Consider the following 21,916-nt stretch of genomic DNA (forward strand, 5'->3'; position numbering starts at 1 on the left):
AGTGTGAGCTTCAGGAGTTCAGAGTTTCAGAAGCTGAGCTAATTGATAGCTAGTATTACTCTACTGACACTGGAAAAGCTGGAGCCGACACGATTAATACACAGTTATAGATAATCACGACATGCCTTGAATCTCAAAAACCGACTAATCACATCTAACTTTTGTGCAAAGTATGGTGTTGGAAAGTCCTTAGAGATCTTACTGCAAGAATTTCATGGACATAACCGAAATCATCTCAAAGACCCCTCCAACCTTATCTGAGAGAGTCAGACATTCTAGATCACTGGTCAAACTCTGAACTGATCGATCATCTGCATAAATAAATTGAAACACTGAATTTTCCACAGGTCAAACCATGTGATCTCCATAGCCCCAATTTCCTGATACTAAAACCCTGAATTCCACATATCAAACTAAACTACAAATCAACCGGAGAAAAGCCGGATGCGGTCCTCTTTCACCTATAAGTATCCCCATTCTGCAGCTCACCTTTGAAGCAGAAGCAAAAGCAGCTGAGCTGAGCTAGCTATAGCCATCACAGCAAGTGTCAGGTGGAAACTAGCTTAGATAGAGATGGCTCCGGCCTTCGTCTCCGACGAGCGCGCCGTCGCGGTGTCGGTGGAGAGGCTGTGGAAGGTCTGCTTGGACGTGCACTCCCTGCCCAAGGTCTGCGCCGGATTCATCGACGCCGTCGAGGTCGAGGGGAATGGCGGGCCGGGCACCATCCACATCATGAAGCTTAACCCTGGTAGGTCCCGAATACATATTGGCACTTTTTTCCGCTTCTTACACTTGCATTTGTTATTTTAAGGGGGTTTTTCGAAGATAACTTTTACGGTAAGTATACTGTTAGTATAAACAATCCAAAGATGTAAATTGATTTTACTACCAACTTAAATCGATTGCAGTATAAAATTAAGGGGGGGGGGGTAAAATGGTCTTTCTCTATGCTAGATAATATCTCCCACTTAAGTTATCTAGCATGGGTTAATAGTTATCTACTTCCTCCGTTTCAAATTATAAGATGTTTTGACTTTCGTCAAAGTCAAATTGCTTCAGTTTTAACTAAGTTTATAGACAAATATAGTAATATTTACATTACTAAATTAGTTTATTAAATTAATAATTAAATATATTTTTATAATAAATTTATCTTGGATCAAAAATATTACTAATTTTTTCTATAAAATTAGTCAAACTTGAAGCAGCTTGACTTTGACCAAAGTCAAAACATCTTACAACCTGAAATGGAGGGAGTAGCATCTATTCAACCTATCTGGTCAGTAATCCAATCCGATGCACGGACAATTAGGATTACTATCAGAGTGAAGATATAACACAAAATAACTATGGGTCATAATAGTTGTAGTTTTATAAAATTTATTATGCTTTTATAACTTTCTAATAAAAATAGGATGACATTACTAGTCAATAAAAACATACTTGTACCTAACCACTATTGAGTATGAAGAATGAAAAAGAGTAAAATATATAGCTAGTTTTTAAACTTGTCCAGAGATGTTATCAGGATCTATGAACTTGCAAAAGACGCATTTGAGATCATAATCTTGGTTTAATGAACCACGTGAGTCCAAAGTGTAGCTGATAGGGCAAAGCCCTGAACATCCACCATGGCAGAACATTTTTATCTAGCCCGCTCCACTACAGTAAAATCGATCAATCAGTCGTGTGTGCCACATTAAGAGATGTGTATATGTCGATGTCAAATGACAATTGCAATTAATAACTATTACAAACCATATGCAGCCGCGGACGCAGGGAGCGTATACAAGACCAAAATAGTGGTGTGCGACAGCGCAACTCACGTGCTAAAGGTTGAGGTGTTGGAGGTTAAGAGCAGGGTGGGCAACCTCAAGTCGCACTCGACGGAGACGAAGCTCGAGGCCACCGGCGACGCCACCTGCGTGGCCAAGCTCACGGTGGAGTACGAGCTCGAAGACGGCGCCTCGCTGTCGCCGGAGCAGGAGAAGATGATCGTCGACGGCTACTTCAGCATGCTCCAGATGATCGAGGCGTACCTCGTCGCTCACCCTGCTGAGTACGCCTAAAAATATTGTGGTCATGTTACTGTGGCGTGGTCGCATGTGAGAAGAATTATTCTGTGTTTAAGGTTATGTAATAATTTCAGTATTGTGTTTTTGCTTCACGAGTGAATAAAATACACATAAGAATGTGTTGTGTTTGATGGTTAATATATATGGAAGATTGTGGATCAGTGTAAAAGTAGATTAGAAATATAATAATATTTGTGAGTTTATTTGATTACGGAGGTTATCTGTACTTTTTATAAAGTTATAACACTAAGTCCAAAGCTCAACATGCATCCATGCCACATCATCACCCACCAGCAATTATTACATATTTAACGTCATGCAACCATACAACATCATCTACAACTTTACAAATCAACATGCAAACATATCCAATCATCATCCTTCACATCATTTGCATAATATTTTAACAAATCTATCTATCATTTTTATAATATTTGATATATACTTATCAATATATTTCACATTAAAATATGGGTATCATTTGTTTGTTTCATGATAATTACTAATAAACCTTGATGTTTCATTATTTTTTCCTTTTTACTCCTTGTTTGATTGTCGAAAAAAATATATTCAAAATTAGTTAGTAATTTCCACAATAAAGCACGGGGAATCACCTAGTACTAATAATACCATATGCCAATGCATTTGGTTTGCATGCTGTGCCTCTGAAATTTTGTAATCTGTTTGGTAATAAATATGTATTATTTGATTTTTTTTTTCAGTTTTTAGTTCTGATTTTAACCATAAATTATTATTAGAATAAGTTTATGAGATTATGAAAGTATATATTTTTAAGACATGTCTACATATATCATTTTTACATTTTTAAACTAATTATTTTAAAATTTTATTAATGGTTAAAGATTCAAAGTTTGTTTAGAAACTCAAATGACATGTATTTAATTTCGCCTTAATGTATTTAAGCTCTCTAATTGTGATACCAACCAGATCTCAAACCGTGGTACTTAGAAAAAAAGGCCCCTCCCTTATGAGACAAAATTGGTTAACACCTGTTAAGACACGGCCTATGATAACATGCGTGGTCCCCGAATAGTACACAAAGAAATGCATACACATGTACAGATCGATAATTAATCACCCCGTGCATTCAATCTTATTGGTTCATTGACATAAGCAGCAAGTAGCTGTGCTAGATCAGCTAATTAAAAATCAATTACACGCAACTCCACCCTCCTACCTCCTTTTGTCATTTGTTATTTATGTTTGAAGCCGTTAACTTGTTAATATATTTTAATTATTCGTCCTATTTAAAAAATAAATGTTATGTAAATATCAAAATATAAGCAATGTAAACCAAATTACACAACAAAATAAATAGTAATTTTATAACTTTTTTTAAAAAAGATGAATGGTCAGACATATATTGAAAAGTCAACCACGTCAAAAGAAAATGGAGGGAGTAGTTTGGTTGGTGAGCAAGAAGTCCATCATGTGAACTTGAGCGTTAGCGATTGGCACAATATCACACACCTCAATGCACAGCAAACACAATAAATCGAGAAGAACTTCTCGATGCTGCAACAAGAACAACGCAGATAAAAAAACATGTGAATTTTAAAAGGAGTATACTTTTAAAAGCGTGACAAATAATTTGTTCAAACAAGAACAGCGAATACCAAGAACGACGTCATACAAGACTGACGTGCGGTCGTGTATTTTGTTCATCCTATAATAAACTGTGTCTATATTTATAATACTATAATATATCGTATTCAGTACGATTAATTTATTCTGGACGGAGGGAGGGAGTAGTCCCCATCTCAAAACCCTTGTACTGTACCTATCATGAATTTCAGCACTTCTAGATGGCCTAGTCAGCTCTGGGCTGAATCCTTATCGATCAGCTACAGAACAAACAACAAACCCCTGAATTTTCCACAGGTCAAGCCATGTGATGTGATCTCCATAGTCCAACTTCATGGCCAACCCACAATTCTGAATTCCACATGATCAGACAAAGTTCAGCTATCAATTCTAGAAGCCGATTTCTTGGAATGATGGCGTTCCAAGCTAATTTCCAGCTGCATGCTGATGAAACCCTTCTCTTGCTACCTATAGGTATATATACACCATGCTACTGCTCACCATTGAAGCAACAAGCCTAGCTTACATATATAGCCATCAGTGGTCAGTGGTGTGATCAGTTGGAATCTAGCTAGCTAGAAGGTATAGAGATATTAGTGATGGCCCCGGCCTTTCTCTCCGACGAGCTCGCCGTCACGGTGTTGGCGGAGAGGCTGTAGAAGGTGTTCATGGACGCGTCCGCCATGCCCAAGGTCTGTGCCGGCTTCGTCGACGACATTGTGGTTGAGGGGAATGGCGGTCCAGGCACCATCTACACCATGAAGCTTAACCCCGGTCGGTTTCGAACAATAGCATTGGCACATTTTCACTTCGTACACCTGTAATTTTGGAAAAGAAATTTTGGGAGGTGGGGGTGAGGAGCTTAATTTTCATCCTTTAGGCTAAGCTCGGGAGTGAGGGTTGGGAACCTTCACTTTCAGCATGCAAAATGAAGCGGCAGTTAGCGCATGACTAATTAAGTTTTAGCTAAAATAAGCATTGAAATAGATTAATATGATTTTCTAAAACAACTTTCATATAGATATTTTTTTGTAAAAACAAAATTTAGAAGTTTGATAAGCATACCTGCGAAAAACGAGGTAGAAGTTTGGAAGGAAAGTTTAGAACACAGCCTAGTTTTTTTTTTTTTTTGGATCTTTCTACTAACCTAGCCTCATCTGTCACTCGGTATCTTGAGATAAGTTGAGATCTTAACTAAGATAGTGTTTGGGAAGAAGTGACTAAAGTTTAGTCTCTCACACAAAAATTTTAATCCCTCCTATAGGGACTTATGTTCTTGTGAGAGGGACTAAAGTTTAGTCCCTCCTTCCCAAACACCACCTAATTAAGAGGGTTAAAATTACAGCTGTGCAAGGCGAATTGATTGGGTATGTATAACAGAAAATACTCCCTCCGTTTCAAAATGTTTGACACCGCTGATTTTTTCGTATGTGTTTGATCATTTGTCTTATTCAAAAAATTTAAGTAATTATTTATTATTTTCGTATCATTTGACTCATTGTTAAATATACTTTCATGTGCACATATAGTTTTACATATTTCACAATTTTTTTTTGAATAAGACGAACGGTCAAACATGTGCTAAAAAGTCAAAGGTGTCAAATATTTTGAAACGGAGGGAGTATTCCTATTATATGCAGATGCGGGAGTCGGGAATACATACAAGACCCGAGTGGCGGTGTGTGACAATGCAGCACGCGTGCTAAAGTCAGAGGTGCTGGAGGCAGAAAGCAAGGTGGGCAAGCTCAAGTCGCACTCGACGGAGACGAAGCTGGAGGGCACCGGCGATGGCTCCTGCGTGGCCAAGCTCAAGGTGGAGTACGAGCTCGCCGACGGCAGCTCGCTGTCGCCGGAGCAGGAGAAGACGATGGTCGACGGCTACTTCGGCATGCTCAAGATGATGGAGGCGTACCTCGCCGCTCACCCTGCCGAATTCGCCTGAAAACTGTCTCAACCAACACAATCCATGGCTGATAATTAAATAATGCGAGCTCCAATTTTCTCGTGGCGTTTGATTTTTTTGAGAGCAGTTAATAATTTGTGATATTGTGTTGTATGTGCCTAGCTAGCTATGTATGCCGTACGTACGAGCATGTACTTTTACTTCGATAATGAATAAAGAGACAAACATCTGAACATGTGTTGTGGTTGAATTTGGAGGCTAAAATATTATTGCAACATCAATGCAACTATCGGTACATATCTTATTGACATCATGCCTATATGACAAAAGACGACCAATAGCATATTAGGTAAGATTACAATGACAGCTAGAAGATTCCCCGCGCGTGCACGTTGCCACGGTGATTTTGGTGGTAAAAGAAGTATGACATGAAATGTATATATAATGTACGTTGAAAACGTTGAGAGCCAAAACACCATGTGGATTGTTATGGATGGAATTAACATGCAGAATGTAGAGGTAAGATCCATCTGCGACCAAATTTCACAAGTTTACACGGCAGGAACTTATATATGATGTACATAGAACTAACAAAAATAAGTATATAAAAGAGAACTTTATGCAAGATGCTAGTGGTAACTCCACCCAACTGAATTGAAGTAAGGATGCACACACAGCTATTGCTCTATCATGCTCAACTAAAAAGTGAAAGATAGAAAGTAAAGATGTACTCCGTTTCAATTTCGATTTGCTTGTCGTTCTAACAAATCTCATACTAAACTAGATGCATGGTATAACAAGGCAAAATTTGCTATAGAACATCTAAAAAATATGAAATTAGTTAGGAGACACCGCAAGAATGCGTTTTTGCTGTAGGACACAAAAAAAAAATAGTAATTAGCTGTTGGACACCCGCGAGATTATTTTATTATATCCGAAAGAATTGGAGAGAGAAATAGTTGTGTAAGTACGGTTCTACCCTTTGATTCTTTTTCTTTTCTTCTTTCTTCCTTATTCTTTTCTCCCTCTCACATTATCTCTTTCCCTCTCTGCTCTCAACCACCGCCACGTTCTCTCCTTCCGCTCCTCCCGGGAGGACGAGGTCGGGCGCCTCATCCGCTCCATCTTCACCGAGAGCGGCGGCGGCACCGCCGCCTTCAACCTCGCCCGCCGCCGCCGCCTCGCCCGTCGTCGCGGCGCTCGCCCGCCGCCGTCGCCATTTCTGATCCGTTCTTGTTTCAGAGCTTGCACCCGGCGGCGAAGTACCACGACGCTGCGATGGCGATCGGCGGGTGTCCGATCTACGTCAGCGACAAGCCGGGGAACCACAACTTAGAACTGCTTAGGAAGCTCGTACTACCCAGCGGCTCCGGGCTTCGGGTGCGCCTCCCCGGCCGCCCCACCCGCGAATGCCTCTTCTCCGACCAGGCGCGCGACGGCGCGAGGTAACAAAAAAGATTTCAAAATTATAGTAAATTTGTGCGAAATGGATTCTAATTTCATGAGAATTTGGGTTAATTTTGATGAAATTTTGCACCTTGCTCAAGATATGGAATCTGAACAAGTGCGGCGGCATTGTCGGGGTGTTTAATTGCCAGGGCGCCGGGTGGTGCAGGGTGGCCAAGAAGACGCATGTGCACGATGCGGCGCCCGGAACGCTCACCGGCGCCGTGCGCGCTGACGACGTCGACGCCATTGCGCAGGTCGCCGATGATGGCGACGGCGACGACGGCTGGGATGGGGAGGCCGTGGCGTACATGCAACGGGCGCGTGAGCTGGTCCGGCTGCCGTGCGACGCCGTACTGCCGGTGACGCTCGGGGCGCTCGATTACGAGGTGTTCCACGTCTGCCCCGTCCGCGCTATCGCAATGGCGCCGGGAGGCACCGTCGTTGCGTTCGCGCCCGTCGGGCTCCTTGACACCGTCGACGCCACCGCCGCCGCCGTGGCGCTCAGGGTGCATGGTTGCGACCATTTTGGCGCCTACTTCTCGCGGAGGCCGGCGAGGTGCACGCTCGATGGCGCCGACGTGGGGTTCACCTACGACGGCGACACGAGGACATGCTCACAGAGGGACCCGCGTCGGATTAATTTGAGCCAAGGGAAAACTGGTCTTTAATGATTATTTCTCTCTCCTATTCCTCCAAAAATAATAAAATAATCTCACCGGTGTCCAGCAGCTAATTAACAGTTTTTTGTGATGCCCTACAGCAAATACACGTTCTTACGACATCCCCTAGTTAATTACACGTTTTTCGGACGTCCTGTAGCAAATTTTGCCGTATAACAATTACATTACTATCCTCATCTTTCCAAACCAAGGGTAGGAAGTAGAGAACTTCTCTAAAAGTGTTTTGGAATGTAAGAACATATTTTGACACAAGTTTTGAATGCTGGAATGATAAGCAATTTGAAACGGAGAGATTTATCAAAGTTAGGACGTACGTGCTCTGGTACTAGCCGTACGATGACGCCCAATAATTCAACCGAAGAACAACCACACCTATCGATCCGAGGTGGCAAGGTGGAAATTTTGCGTTAAAGCTCAATTTGTCCCTGGTGACCGTGACATCAGATTGAGTATCACTGAGTCTACCAATTGAAGGTTGTATATATCCGAGGTGGCACAGTGAAAATTGATACGCTATGAAACCCAACAAGATTGAAAGAAATTCATAATTGAATTAATACCTACCGATAAAGGGTATTTGTTTAGACCCATCTCAGAGCATGACATGTAGTCGTACCTATCATCTAAAAGCATTTAAATTAGGGTCTGTTCGATTTAGATTATTAAACAAATTATTATCGTTGATTACCTACCAATTGATTATGGAAATAAATTAAATACTTTAAAATTAAACTTAATAAATAGTTTAAAACAAGTGATCAAAGCAGTAGAATAAAGTTTGTTGAGAGATTTTTTGAAACATAGAACAAATAATCAGTTCCAATAATCCGGCGAATAATCTGAGAATCAGTGTTCTAACTGTAAACAAAGACCATGATCTCATATATGATTATTCTCCCAACCGTCCTATATATGCCCAGGTCTCAAATGTCAGCTCTTCTAGATGGAACCAAAGAAAAAAACCCTTAATTTCCACAGGTCAAGCCACATGTGATCCCCAATATTCCTACTTCCAGAACCCTAGAATTCCACACAAAGTTCAGCATATGCAACCAATGGAGCTGAGTTCCCAACTGCAACATTTATTCTGGATGATGTCTTCTTCTCCTCTTGCCACCCTATAAATAGCCCATGCTACTGCTCACCTTTGAAGCACAAGCACAAGCACAAGCAGCTCTAGCTAGCTACAGGCATCAGTGGTCAGTAGAGTGATCAGTTGCAACTAGCTAGCTAGTTAGATTATATCTTCAGTGATGGCTCCGGCCTGCGTCTCCGACGAGCACGCCGTCGCGGTGTCGGCGGAGCGGCTGTGGAAGGCGTTCATGGACGCGTCCACTTTGCCCAAGGCCTGCGCCGGCTTGGTCGACGACATTGCGGTCGAGGGGAACGGTGGTCCGGGCACCATCTACACCATGAAGCTTAACCCTGGTAGGTCCAGAAAGATCTAAGTACTTGTATCTACTGATTGTACTTATTATCTCGGCCGATTTTTTTTCTTAAATTTTTGTGAATTTGGTCAAAATTTAGTCAAATTCAGTTAAATTATTTTCAAATTTCTGAAAAAAAAATCAGTCCAAAAAGTGCCGAAAATCCCGAAATTTTGGTTCTACCAAAATGGCTTTCGGCGAAATCGAAAGTGAAAATCCTGTCAACAACAAAAAGAATTTGATTAAGACAGTTAAAATTACTATAGTGCAGTATAAAATTGATTGGGTATATAATAACAACAAATGTTAAAATTATATGCAGCCGCGGGTGTGGGAAGCACATACAAGACCCGGGTGGCGGTGTGCGACGCCGCAAGTCATGTCCTAAAGTCGGATGTGCTCGAGGCAGAAAGCAAGGTGGGGAAGCTCAAGTCACACTCGACGGAGACGAAGCTTGAGGCCACCGGCGATGGCTCCTGTGTGGCCAAGCTCAAGGTGGAGTACGAGCTCGAGGACGGCAGCTCACTGTCGCCGGAGAAGGAGAAGGACATCGTGGATGGCTACTATGGCATGCTCAAGATGATCGAGGACTACCTCGTCGCTCACCCTGCCGAATACGCCTAAGATGAAGAGGAATACTGCCTCTATCCAGTATATCCCACCTAGAGTGAGTGATAATTAAATAATGAGAGCCGCAGAAATGTCCAAATTCTCGTGGCGTTTGAGTCCGTGAGAGTAATTTCGTGCTTTAAGTTTGTGGTTGTGTTTATGTGCCTTTCTATGGTCGTATTCAGTGTTAAAGTTATCATTTTGCTTCATCAATGGGTGAATAAAGAGAGGCAAGTCTGAATGTGTTCTGCTATGGTTTGGAGGTTAATATGGAAGATTGAAAATCATTGTGAATGCTGCCGATCAGAAATACTACATGCTATTAAGACAAAGGTAACAAATAGTATTCGTAGAGGGCGCTATAGCGGTAATGGCCCTCTACCACTATCGCTATGACGTAGCGGAATGTAAATAGTACGTTGGAATTATTCATGATATATACTCTCAAATACGTGAGATAATTAAATGCTGCTATTGGAACTTAGTATCCGCTATAGCGCCCGCTATTCGTGATCCACTACATAGGCATCAATTCACTACCAACCCGCTATATGCTATTTATTAACTTGAATATACCACCAACCCACTACATAGACAGATGGCACATACTGAGTACAGTACAATTACAGCTGAATTGTATATCCTTAACGAGAAGTTCAAACATCCAAATATTTCAGAGGAAATGGTACATCCGTCAGTCTATGAATCCATTGAGTTGATTAGATATGCATACTGTGTCAGGTTCCATTTCAAATCACCATGAATTTTTGCGAAAACAGTTCAATTTCAAAAGGAAATAGGTGGAACAAAGAATCCTATGTTCCAAACATCTGAAGAAGCAAAAAACAAAGCAATATATTTCTGTTTGTCGGTCACTGGAAATTTCGGCCCTCCATATGTAATTCACAGGAAATTTTATTACGGCGTAATCTGCAATCTGAATTCGCTGCGAAATGCAACCACAAACCGAAGACAGAATTTTCCATCGAAATGCCTCGTTGCCGCTTGCTCCTGCTGACCAAGTAAGAATTCATCAGACACACAACATACAGTTACAGATAATCATTTTGAAATGTCTTCAATAATTGCCTACTTGGAGTATCAATTAATCACAACTAATTTAATTGATAAACAAACAATCAATTAATCACATCTAATAATTGGGTACAAGTACCTTTACTGAGTTGAATTTGACAACACGCCCCATGAAGCAAGCACTACTTCATGTGAGCTTCAGAGAAAGTTCAGAGCTTCAGAAACTGAACCACTGCACTACAACTGATAAATACTTCTTCAGCTATGGGAAGCTGAATCCGCCGCCGCCGATGCGCTCATCGTGAGAGTAAATTTCGTGTTTATGAGCCTTTCTATGGGCGTGTTCAGTGTTTAAAAGTTATCATTTTGCTTCATGAATGGATGAATAAAGAGAGGCAAGTCTGAATGTGTTCTGCTATAGTTTGGAGGTTAATATGGAAGATTGGAAATCATTGTGAATGCCGCCGATCAGAAATACTCATGGGATCACTATATATGTCTTACAGCAGAATAGGAGGAATATATCCACAACGAGAAGATCGCTTCTCAAACATCCAAATTCAGAGGTTGAATCAACTGAGTTGATAAGATGGATACTGTTCCAAAAACTGTTCAATTTCAAAAGGATCCTACGTTACGAAACAGAATTGGAGTATGTTCCAAAACAGACAAGGTCTGAAAAAGACTGAAAACAAAACAAAAGGTAATCTTTCTGTCTGTCGGTCACTGGAAATTTCGGCCCTCCGTTTGTTTAGTTCACGCCAAAATTGGAAGTTTGATTGAAATTGGAACGATGTGACGGAAAAGTTTTTGTATGTGTAGGAAAGTTTTGATGTGATGGAAAAGTTGGAAGTTTGAAGAGAAAGTTGGGAACTAAACCAGGCCTGAATTCAGAGGAAATTGCTGCTTGCTTTCCTGCTGAAATTTTCCTAGCACAGACGTCACACACACAATATACAGTTACAGATAATCATATGACATGTCTCCAATATTTGATACATAATCAGTATCAATTAATCACAAGTAACTTAATTGATACACAAACAATCGCTTAATCACACCTAATACTTCGGTAAAAGTACTTTTACTGAACTGAATTTGACAACACGCCCCATGAAGCAAGCACTCCTTCATGTGAGCTTCAGAAAGTTCAGAGCTTCAAGAAACTGAACTCGACACCACTACACTACTGATAAATAACTTCTTTCTTCTTCTTCTTCTTCTTCGGCTATGGGAAGCTGAATCCGCCGCCGCCGATGCGCTCCCGGGCGCCGGCGGGCGGGTTGATGTAGACCCAGAGGAGGGAGATGATCATGGAGATGAGGCCCGACCAGACGAAGACGATGGTGGGCACGCGGCCGCGGCGGCCGAGGAGGCCCTTGGCGAACGGGTAGAGGTGGCACAGCACCCAGAAGCTGAAGAAGGCGCCGCCGAGCAGCTTGCTCCACTGCGGGAACTCGCTGTACAGCGTCCTCGCCGCCGCCACCGCGATCGCCACCGCGTTCACCATCATGATCGTCACCGGCGGCACCATCAGGTAGCTCCACCTCACCTCGTACAGCTCCGCGAACGCCTCGTCGTCGTTCCCCTCGCCGCCGACCCCGCCATCGCCGCCGCCGTTCCCCGGCTTGGAGGTCAGCGTGAAGGAGATGTCCACGCCGGCGATCACCTTGAGTAGGCCCTGCAGCACGGCGGCCGGGTGCGCGCTGGTGCCGCCGATCACCCAGAACTGCTCGTTGCGCCACCACTCGTGGAGCGTGATCCCGGACCACTTGATCTCGAGCAGGGCGAGGAGGCAGAGGGTGAGGGTGATGACGAGGAGGAAGGCGAGGAAGGTGGCGCTGAGTCGCTGCACGATGAACTTGCCGGAGAAGAGGGAGACGGCCGGGAGGAGGCAGTAGGCGAGGAGGAACACGGAGGTGAAGGGGTACATCCCGGCGTTGAAGTAGGCGACGCGCTGCAGCAGCTTCATCCGCGGCGAGGCGAAGAGGGCGTTGTTGCGGGAGAAGAAGATCTCGACGGAGCCCGTCGCCCACCGGAGCACCTGGTGGAGGCGGTCGGTGAGGTTGATCGGCGCCGTGCCGCGGAACGCGTCGCGCCGCGGCGTCACGCAGTAGACGGAGCGCCACCCGCGGTTGTGCATCCGGTAGCCGGTGACCACGTCCTCGGTGACGGAGCCGTAGATCCACCCGATGCGCCGCCCCCACTCCGTCTTCTCCTCGTAGAAGCAGGAGATCACGCCGATGGCCTCCGCCACCGTCGCCGCGTCGAGCGGCTCGCGCGGCACAGCGAGCGCGCCCGCAGGGCGGCCGTGGTGGCACCCGGGGGTGTCCTGCAGCAGCCGACCCTGGTACTCCGCCACGGGTATCGACGCCACGAACGTCGCCGACCCGCCGAACCGCTTCGGTAGCATAGCCGAGGCCTCAATGTCGGCGCCGCCGTCGTCGTCCTCGATCGGCGGCAGCATCATCTCGGTGTCGTCCTCGGCCCTGTCCGTCTTCTTGCCCATGCTCTTCTTCTTGGTGAGGAACAGCTTGATCTTCCTGCGGCCGAGCCAGCCATGGTGCTCGGTGGCGCGGGGCGGGCTGAAGCCGTACAGCGCGGTGCGGCGGAAGACGCAGCCGGTGCCGACGTACATGGGGCCCTGAAGCCCGTCCATGGCGCGCATGGACACGTCGAAGAAGACGAGGTTGTGGTTGGCGTACCGGTCGCTGGGGTCGACGCCCTCGAACCGCTGCGGGAACTGGACGAAGCACACGCGGTCGCCGCCGCGGTCGAGCATGAAGCACATCCCCTCCCGGAGCGCCGACGAGTTGTGCACGTAGTGGTCGCAGTCGAGGTTGAGGATGAAGGGCCCGTTCGACATGATGGCGCTCGTCCGCACCAGCGCGTTCATGGCGCCGGCCTTCTTGTTGTGATCGTAGCCCGGGCGCTTCTCCCGCGACACGTACACCAGCATCGGGAGGCGGACGTCCACGCCCGTGGTGTCGATCAGCCCGCCGCACTCCGCCGCCTCGCCTCCCATCACCGGCTCCGAGGTCGGCGGCGCCAGCATCGCCTGGATGATCCCGGCGTGGTCGCCGCGGGCGTGGTCCGCCGCGGGGCACGTCCACGTCCCCGGCCAGTGCGAGCCGTCCGACATCCACGTGGCCTTCACGGCGGCGGTCTCGACCGCCGCCGCTCCAAGCTCGCCGTTGCCGGCGGCAGCCGCGGCGGCGGCCTCCTCCTGCTGCCGCCTCCTGGCGCGCAGTTCCTCGCCGGCGTTGTACGCGTCGGAGCGCCGCCGGATCGCCTCGGGGAGCGAGTTCACCCGCACCTTGAACTCGTCGTACTCGCGCTTCACCTTCCGCCTCTCGCGGACGAAGTCGACGCGCACCTTGTTCTTGAGGAAGTCCCTCTTCTGGCCGAAATACGCCTCGGGGCACCGCGGCTCGACGCCGTGCTTGCGGCAGAATGGCACCCACGTGCGCGCGAAGCTGGCCGTCTCGGCGAGCGCCTCGAACGACAGCAGCGCGCCGCCGTCGTCGGAGAGGTAGCAAGCGAGCTTCTCGACGGGGTAGTCCGCGGCGAGGATGGAGAGGATGGTGTTGGCGGTGACCAGCGGCGGCTCCTTCTCCGGGTCGGCGCTGGTGACGAACACGTCGATCCCGGGGAGGTCGGAGCGGCCCTTGGGGTTGCGCGCCGTCGGCGACTCGAACCGCTCGGCGAGGACGGCGAGGTCGGCGGCGCGGTGGACGGGGCAGAGCTTGGGGAGGCTGTCGAGCAGCCATGAGAAGGCGAACCACACCTCGCACGCCACCGACATCGCCCACAGCCACACCGCCTCCGGATTCGGATGCCGAATCCTCCACGCGAGGAAGAACCCCAGCGCCACCAGCCGAATCGCAATCAACAACCTAATCAAAAACAAATCCACCTCAAAATGCTAACAAATTTGCTCAAATTTGGTAAAATTTGTTGAAATTGTTCAAAATTCAACCTAATCAAAAACAAATCCACCTCAAAATGCTAACCAACTTGGTAAATTTTGTTGAAATTGTTCAAAATTCAACCTAATCAAAAACAAATCCACCTCAAAATGCTAACCAATTTGCTCAAATTTGGTAAAATTTGTTGAAATTGTTCAAATTTTGAGGAGGATTTGGTACCTGTAGGGGCTGAGAATGGCTTGGGAGACGCTGGTTTTTCTGGTGAGGGGGCGGCGGCAGCGGGCACCGAAGTTGGGGGGCTCGTCGGCGGCGACGAAGCCGGCGCCGCTATGGGCGTGGCCGTCCTTGGGCCAGAGAGCGTTGCCGTAGCCATAGGTGCCCTTGGTCTCGAAGAGCCAGCGGGCGTGGTCGAACTCGGCCGGCTTGCCGTTGCCGTTGGCGGCGGCGCCGGGGACCTTCATGGAGTGCACCACGGAAAATTTCCTCGCCATGGATGTCAGCGGCAGCTGGTCCCTCTCCTCGGAGGAGGAGACGGCCTCGTCGTCGTCGTCGTCGGTGACGGAGTCGGATTCGTCGGTGTCGGAGCCCGCGGAGAAGGCCTCCTTGCAACCGGGGCAGTTGCCCGCGGCGCACTCCGCGTAGCACTCCTTGCAGATCATGAACCCGCAGTCGCACGGCGGGCGGCCGCCGTTGAGGAACGCGGGCATGTCGCACCCGCGCATCTTGCACGACATGTTCCCCGACGCCGCCGCCCTGGAGGCGGCGGTGGCGCCGCCCTCGCCGGAGAAGTTGAGCACGTGGCCGCGCGTGGCGCAGTTGAGCCCCCCGGTGAATATCGTCCCGGAGATGTAGCTCCGCTGCGGCCGGTGCACCTCCTCGGCCTCCGCCGCCGCCTCCGCCTCGCTCGCCACGGACGCCGTCGCCCGGTCGGGCGTGGGCGGGATGTGCACGGTGTAGTGCACGAACTCGGCGCTCTCATCGGCGCCGCCATCCCTCGACGCGCCGAGGTACCTACTCCCGCCGCTCCGCCTCACCGGCGACACCTGCAGCGTGGCGGTGGACGACCCGAGCGAGTGCCTCGGCACGGGGGACGTCAGCCCGCTCCCCCTCCTCACCACCGCGTCACCCCCCGGGCTCCGCACCGGCGACACCGCCACCGTCACCGGCGCCCCCGCCGGCAACGACAGCCGCCGCGACATCCCCCACAAATCACCTCAAAACCACAAGCTCACTTCACTTCAGCTCAAGCTCAAATCCACACCCGAAAACCGCCGGGCTCAGCTCAACTCCGGCGAGAAAAAGCTCACGCCGATCAGCTCGAGCTCGGGGGAAGGATTGGCCGCGACGAATTGGGGGAGAAATTATAGGGATCTCGAGGATCTCTCATGTGAATGGAGGAGGGGATCGATGAGTGAGCAATCGATTGGGCTCGAGGAACGAGGGGATTTATCCCGATTTATTCGAGCTCGACTTTTTTGAAACGGCGAGCCCCAACGGTCGAGTGAGGGATGACGTGGCGGGAGCCTCAGCGGCAACGGTCGGGGGATCTGGCCGTCGGATGGGGGGATCGGACGGCTGAGATTTGACTGGGGAGAGCGCGCGCCGGGGATGGGGAGGGGGAGCCTCAGGTTGGGAGGGGGGTGGTCCTCGGGTGGAAGATGGAAGTAGCCGTTTGGAAGGGGGAGATGCTTCGTGTGGGGCCCACCTGAGCTTGAGGTGGGGGACCACCTGGGCGTGAGGAGGATGACAGGTGGGCCCGGGGGGTGGGGCGTGGATCTTGTGATTTGGGTGATGAGATGCTACTGATTGGGGGTTGTTTTGTCTTCATCTAGTGGGTAAAATAGAGCAAAGCTTTTTGTGGGGTGGGTAATCAATGTTTTTGCCCATGTTGCACTGTTGCTTAACATGTTTGATGGTTCTGGTATGGTAGAAGAAGGTTTGCACTAATTGAGGCTGCCATGTGGGCCTGGTGTAATCGGGTTCCAAGAGGACCCATTAGGCCATCTTCAATGGGTACCCTTAGGTCGTGCCCCTAGCGCCGTCCGTTAATATTTCTGTCTGCGTCGTCCCCTCGCGAGTCCACGCGCGCCCTGGCTAGGGGACCTGTCTCTCGTTGTTTTTTTGCCAGGGGATGAAGGCAAGCAACGCATTGCCCCGATGGGCTCCTGTGGCCACTGTGTCTCCAGCGATAGGATTCCCCTTCCACCCCTCTCCTCTCTCTCTTTCTCTCTCTCGCCCGTTCCCCTCTCTCGGGCCCTACACCGCCACGGCAACTGCCCGGCAAGAGCAGCGACGAGGAGCGGGAGGAGGCAGTGGTACGAGCGGCGGCGAGGAGTGGGAGTAGGGCGGCGGAGGTCGAGCTTGGCACCGTCGACGGGCTTGAGGCGCCTGTGCTCGCCGCCGAGGAGCACGTGGACGACGTCGTGGTGGTGGTCGTCGTGCTCAGGGACGACGGCGACGAGATCCGGCCATCGCACGCCTTGCCCGGTCTCCTCTGCCGGCGCCTTGCCTGCCACCATATCCTCCCCGATCTGGCCGTGAGAGGCCCAGATCCACCCACTACGGCGCTGGATCTGGCGTCCCCGACTAGTGACGGCGCGAGGCGGAGGATGCCGGGGAGGATGGCGACGGGAGAGAGGGAGAGAGAGGAGTAGCGGTGGACGCCGGCGATGGGAGGGCGGCCCTCCTCGTCGTTCTCACGGCCACCGGCGACGGGAGAGGCGAGCGACGGCGGCGGCGAGAGGGAGAGGCCCCTGCGGCGGTGAAAAAAAGAGAAGAGGGGCGGGAGAGAGAAAGATTAGGGGTAGAGTAGTAAAAATAAATATGGGGCTTTGTGGGCTGGGATACCCATTGTGGGTTAGAGTGTCTCTATTAAGTTGCTTCAGATTTTGAGGAGCCCATCCAGGGGTATCCTCCATTACGAGCTGAGTTCCCCTACGAGTGTCTTCAGTTAGTGAGGATACTCTAGGAGTAGCTTACATTGTAGATGCCCTTAGTCGGTCTTTCATGAAGCGGCTCCATTCGGACGCGCTAGTTGTCGCAGCTACAGCATGGCCGTGGCAATTACTGGAGCCGGTTTAAATTGCCATAGTCGCAACCATTGTGGCAGCTAAGATAGCCAAACATGCCTAAAGGTTGTACAATTTTGATAAGTTTTTTTTACACACGCACGCTTTCTGAACTACTACATGGCGTATTTTTTCAAAAAAATCTATATGAAAGTTGTTTTAAAAAAATCATATTAATCTATTTTTAATTTTAAAATAATTAATACTCAATTAATCATACATTAATAACTCAACTTTATTTAATTTATATTCCCAATCTTCACCTTTCTCCTTTCTCCTTTCTCCTTTCTCCTTCTCTCAAACACCCACTAAATTCATGTGTGTAAGTTCCTACGGAGACCATCATGAATGCCAAGTGTAAAAATTCATAGCAAAGACGCAACATGCTGAGTCGTCCAAAGAACTGAAAAAGTATGGAATCTCGCTACAGAGGAAATGATGGATGGATCCCAGCCGTTGTTCCGATGGCTCTATCACCGACCTGGGCCCCCACCGTCGGTCACTTTTTTTTTCTCTCAGATTGTCGAAGTCAACACCATCTGCTGATCGAGTTGACTGTCTGTCCTCACTCACAGCCGTTGGAGTACTACGCTTTGCAGAGCATCTCAAAAATCAAATCACTCTAGCGCCAGGACCTCGATAGTTTGCTCTATATAGATTCGGTCACTGTCAAAATTTAAATTTTAAAAGCAAAATTTGGAGATGATTTTGATGTTTTTCATCAAATATTTTTTTCATCATTAGTAGCATTTAAATCTATCTATTATATACTAAAAGTCCATTAAACTTCCTACAAACGCTCCTAAGTCGTCACGTGGCGTCCCTACAAACACTCCTAGCTCGCCACGTGGCGTTTTAATAAATCTTAGAAATTCTAATAAAAAAGAAAAACATCTGGCCATTGGTTTTCAATTAATCTGGTAGACTCATTATTTTTAGCCATTAGATCTTTATTTAAAGATCTTTATTTAAAGAAAATACCAAATCAATCTATCTTAAAAAAATACCACGTTACCCGGCCGTACGTGCCATAGAACCTGTACGTCCCAATGTAAGTACATATCCCCTAAATGTATTTTTCCTTTTTCCTTCTTGTATTCTTAGATTAGATGAAAAACTAAAAAAAATCCATGTTAACCATGTTTTTTATGTTCTAAAAGTACATGTTATTTCAAGTTTTATTCTAAATAGCGCATCTCATCGAATCTTCCATAATAATAATAATAATAATAAATTAAAATTGTGGATTATATGATTGTATATCACTGGAGAGCATAGTTAAATTGGACATATATTAAAAAAACAATTTAAATTGTGAGTAGCACTCTAAAAGTTTACTCACTCCATACTGTGTAATACTGATATATCCAAATGATGTTATTAAATTTATCATGAATGTATTTTCACATATTATATGTTTCTTTGTTCATATGTTTTTTTTTGGAAAATTAACAATCATATATATATATATATATATATATATATATAGTATATATATATATATATATATATATATACAGCATGTGGATGTCATTTTATCTTTTAGGAATTATTTGGGCTACCTCATTGGATGAGCATATCTAGGACACACAAAATAAAGCATATCATCAGCGTAAGATTAATTAAGTATTATATATATTACATAACCCGTGCTTATATATATATATATATATATATATATATATATATATTTTCTTTCTTTCTTTCTTTGCAGCTATGAGATTTTCCTCAAATTGTGCATATGAGTAGCGACCACTCCTAACGAGATTGTCAAAGAATCCACGTCGCCACAGCACCACTTCACGCCATCTCACCAATTTTCTTGAAAGTATTTTTTTACTAATTATATGAAAGGCATTCACGAGCGCATATATAAATGTATGCTCATCCATCATATAAATACACATACGCACACCTACACTAAGAGAAAAAAAATATTTGTCTCAAAAAAAGAGGAACAAGTACATGCTTAGTATTTGCCAGAAAAAACAAAACAAAAAATATATGAACTCATATGTTTATAAACGATGGTGATAAATGAGTTTATATTCGTACCGTCGTTGTAGTTTAAGGGTGTAATTCAGACTTTTTCCTTTAAAAAGTCATTTCCACATAAGGATTTATAATAAAATTTTAATCATCGCTAAATAATTAAGGTGCCTACACATGTGCTATAAACGCTCTCAAGTCGTCACGTGGCACTCCTTTAAATGCTCCTACGCCACCACGTGGCATTTTAATAAATTTAAGAAAATCACAAAAAATCTGAGAACAAACAAAACATCCATCCGTTGATTTTCACTAATATGCAGTGGACTCATTGTTTTCTATCATTAGATTTATCTATCCAAATAGATAAGGATAAAAACAAAAAAAAAGGCCCCCATATCTCAAACCTCTCCCATACTTACTCCGACCAGTATGTACCTCCCCAGACCCACCAATTTTCCTTCTCTCCTATTTTCCTCAATTTGTTAGATGGAAAAAATATTTTATAACCCGTTATTTTCTATCATTAGATTTGTTTATCAAATAGAAAAGGATAAGAAAACAAGCCCCGCATATCCACCCCTCCCATTCGGTATATACGTGCCTCCCCACCTATTTTCTTTCTCTCCTATTTTTCTCTTTTAGTTAGATGGAAAAAAATATTTTATGAAAACTAATTTTAAACAACTATATTATCTAAATCATATAGCTACTTTTTAATTGGTGCACACCATTAGATTATTTACTATAAAATTTAAAACTGAAGATCTAAGTTAAGTATATTATTAAAGAAATTCATCACTTTGTGTCATATATATTCTACGGACTAACTATTGTTCACTGATTCATACATTTTGAAGAAAATATCAAGTAGATTTTTAAACCTTCTGATTAATAACATATACTTCGAGTAGAACAATTTAAAACAATCTAAGTGGTTTAATTAGAAAATACAACACCCAAAGTATTTTCTAATCGATCTAAAATTAAATGTATTTATAAAAATATATAACTCAAAACTAGGACCCATAATATCTATCTTAAAAAAATAATATCCTAACAACCAAAAATTTATTAAAAATATGTATTAATTAAACTCCCTCACGAGCGTTCATAAGTCACTCTCTATCATGTCCTAAGATAAAAAAATACAACTAAATTGATGTATCCATTATTTTTAACTATTAGATCTATTTCTTAAACATAATCTTAAATCGTCGTGTGCCACGTCCTATAAAGCAAAAAAGTATCTTAGAAATTCTTTAAAAAAATGAAGCACCCCATCATCGGCTATCACTTAAATCATTTAGAAAAATTACAAAAATAAAATCTCTTCCACCTCCTCCTCGCCCTCACATGCGCACAACACTGCCCATCCCCGTCATATTGTTTAGATCTTAAACTAAAAGAAAAACAATCAATAATGTTTGATATTTTTAGAAACATATTACAAATATAGGTACTCACAACACATGCACACTCACCCCTATGAACGCATAAATACATAGCCTACCCCTATGAATGTTTTTTTAGAAACACACAACAAACGTAAGCGCTCACAACTTAATGGACGCACACTCACCCCTATTAACTCACAAACACATAGCTTACCCCCATTTGAATATCTCCAAAAGATTAGACGACATATTTTGAGATTTAAGAAATCAACACGGGCGTCTCACTGTCGATGGATACGCCACCCACCACTGAAAGAATAATCAGTCGTAAATGCGAGCACCCATGTCAAAGTCTAGGACTTGAACCCGGTGGCAAGTTCCAATACAAGGAACCTAACCAGTTGAGCTACACTCACTTTGCAATAATATTGAATTTTAAACACACATAATTTTTAAGCTATATTTTTGGAATAGTCCTATGCCTTTTAAACCGGTGGAACCATTATTTCTTATCGTTGGATCACTCTTATATAAAAAACAAATGTGTATTCATGCTATAGTAATATGAATACTATAACATTTCAAAATTAATACAGCACAATTATGTTTTGTCATTATAGTATTCATGTTAGGCTGTGTGGAGACTCTTACATGAAATGTTTATAGATGGATCACCTCTCAAAATACATCAGTTATATTAGGCTTTATAAACCCATACATTTAGTGGAGCTTCATGTCCCACCCAATTCT

The 21,916-nt window shown here is 45.5% G+C and overlaps 5 protein-coding genes across 7 annotated transcripts; 4 read left to right on the plus strand and 1 right to left on the minus strand.

The window, feature by feature from the left end:
* The first annotated feature begins 493 nt into the window (after positions 1-493).
* LOC4352488 (major pollen allergen Bet v 1-D/H) lies at positions 494-2,286 on the plus strand. Its single transcript, XM_015762865.3, has 2 exons — positions 494-748; positions 1,768-2,286. Exons 1-2 carry the CDS (start codon positions 574-576, stop codon positions 2,067-2,069), a joined length of 477 nt encoding a protein of 158 aa, XP_015618351.1. The 5' UTR covers positions 494-573; the 3' UTR covers positions 2,070-2,286.
* A 1,899-nt stretch (positions 2,287-4,185) lies between these two features.
* LOC4352489 (major pollen allergen Bet v 1-G) lies at positions 4,186-5,818 on the plus strand. Its single transcript, XM_015763319.3, has 2 exons — positions 4,186-4,454; positions 5,321-5,818. Exons 1-2 carry the CDS (start codon positions 4,349-4,351, stop codon positions 5,620-5,622), a joined length of 408 nt encoding a protein of 135 aa, XP_015618805.1. The 5' UTR covers positions 4,186-4,348; the 3' UTR covers positions 5,623-5,818.
* A 794-nt stretch (positions 5,819-6,612) lies between these two features.
* LOC4352490 (probable galactinol--sucrose galactosyltransferase 2) lies at positions 6,613-7,765 on the plus strand. 3 transcript variants are annotated; one of them, XM_015764895.3, is made up of 2 exons: positions 6,613-7,028; positions 7,182-7,765. In XM_015764895.3, the coding sequence occupies exons 1-2, from the start codon at positions 6,993-6,995 to the stop codon at positions 7,698-7,700; spliced, it is 555 nt and encodes a 184-aa protein (XP_015620381.1). In that variant the 5' UTR covers positions 6,613-6,992; the 3' UTR covers positions 7,701-7,765. The 3 variants fall into 3 exon arrangements, with proteins under 3 accessions (XP_015620381.1, XP_015620380.1, XP_066162692.1); XM_015764894.3 differs by having other exon boundaries at positions 6,625-7,028; positions 7,131-7,765; XM_066306595.1 differs by having other exon boundaries at positions 6,636-7,028; positions 7,199-7,765.
* A 1,102-nt stretch (positions 7,766-8,867) lies between these two features.
* LOC4352491 (major pollen allergen Bet v 1-D/H) lies at positions 8,868-10,035 on the plus strand. The gene is made up of 2 exons (NM_001425683.1): positions 8,868-9,140; positions 9,462-10,035. The coding sequence occupies exons 1-2, from the start codon at positions 8,966-8,968 to the stop codon at positions 9,761-9,763; spliced, it is 477 nt and encodes a 158-aa protein (NP_001412612.1). The 5' UTR covers positions 8,868-8,965; the 3' UTR covers positions 9,764-10,035.
* Positions 10,036-11,751: 1,716 nt separating this feature from the next.
* On the minus strand, positions 11,752-16,125 carry LOC107276048 (cellulose synthase-like protein D4). Its single transcript, NM_001425682.1, has 2 exons — positions 14,932-16,125; positions 11,752-14,679 (listed from the first exon to the last, which is right to left on the minus strand). The coding sequence occupies exons 1-2, from the start codon at positions 15,909-15,911 to the stop codon at positions 12,012-12,014; spliced, it is 3,648 nt and encodes a 1,215-aa protein (NP_001412611.1). The 5' UTR covers positions 15,912-16,125; the 3' UTR covers positions 11,752-12,011.
* Between the last annotated feature and the right edge of the window lie 5,791 nt (positions 16,126-21,916).

This window comes from Oryza sativa, chromosome 12 (genome assembly GCF_034140825.1).
Source record: "Oryza sativa Japonica Group chromosome 12, ASM3414082v1".
NCBI lineage: Eukaryota > Viridiplantae > Streptophyta > Magnoliopsida > Poales > Poaceae > Oryza > Oryza sativa.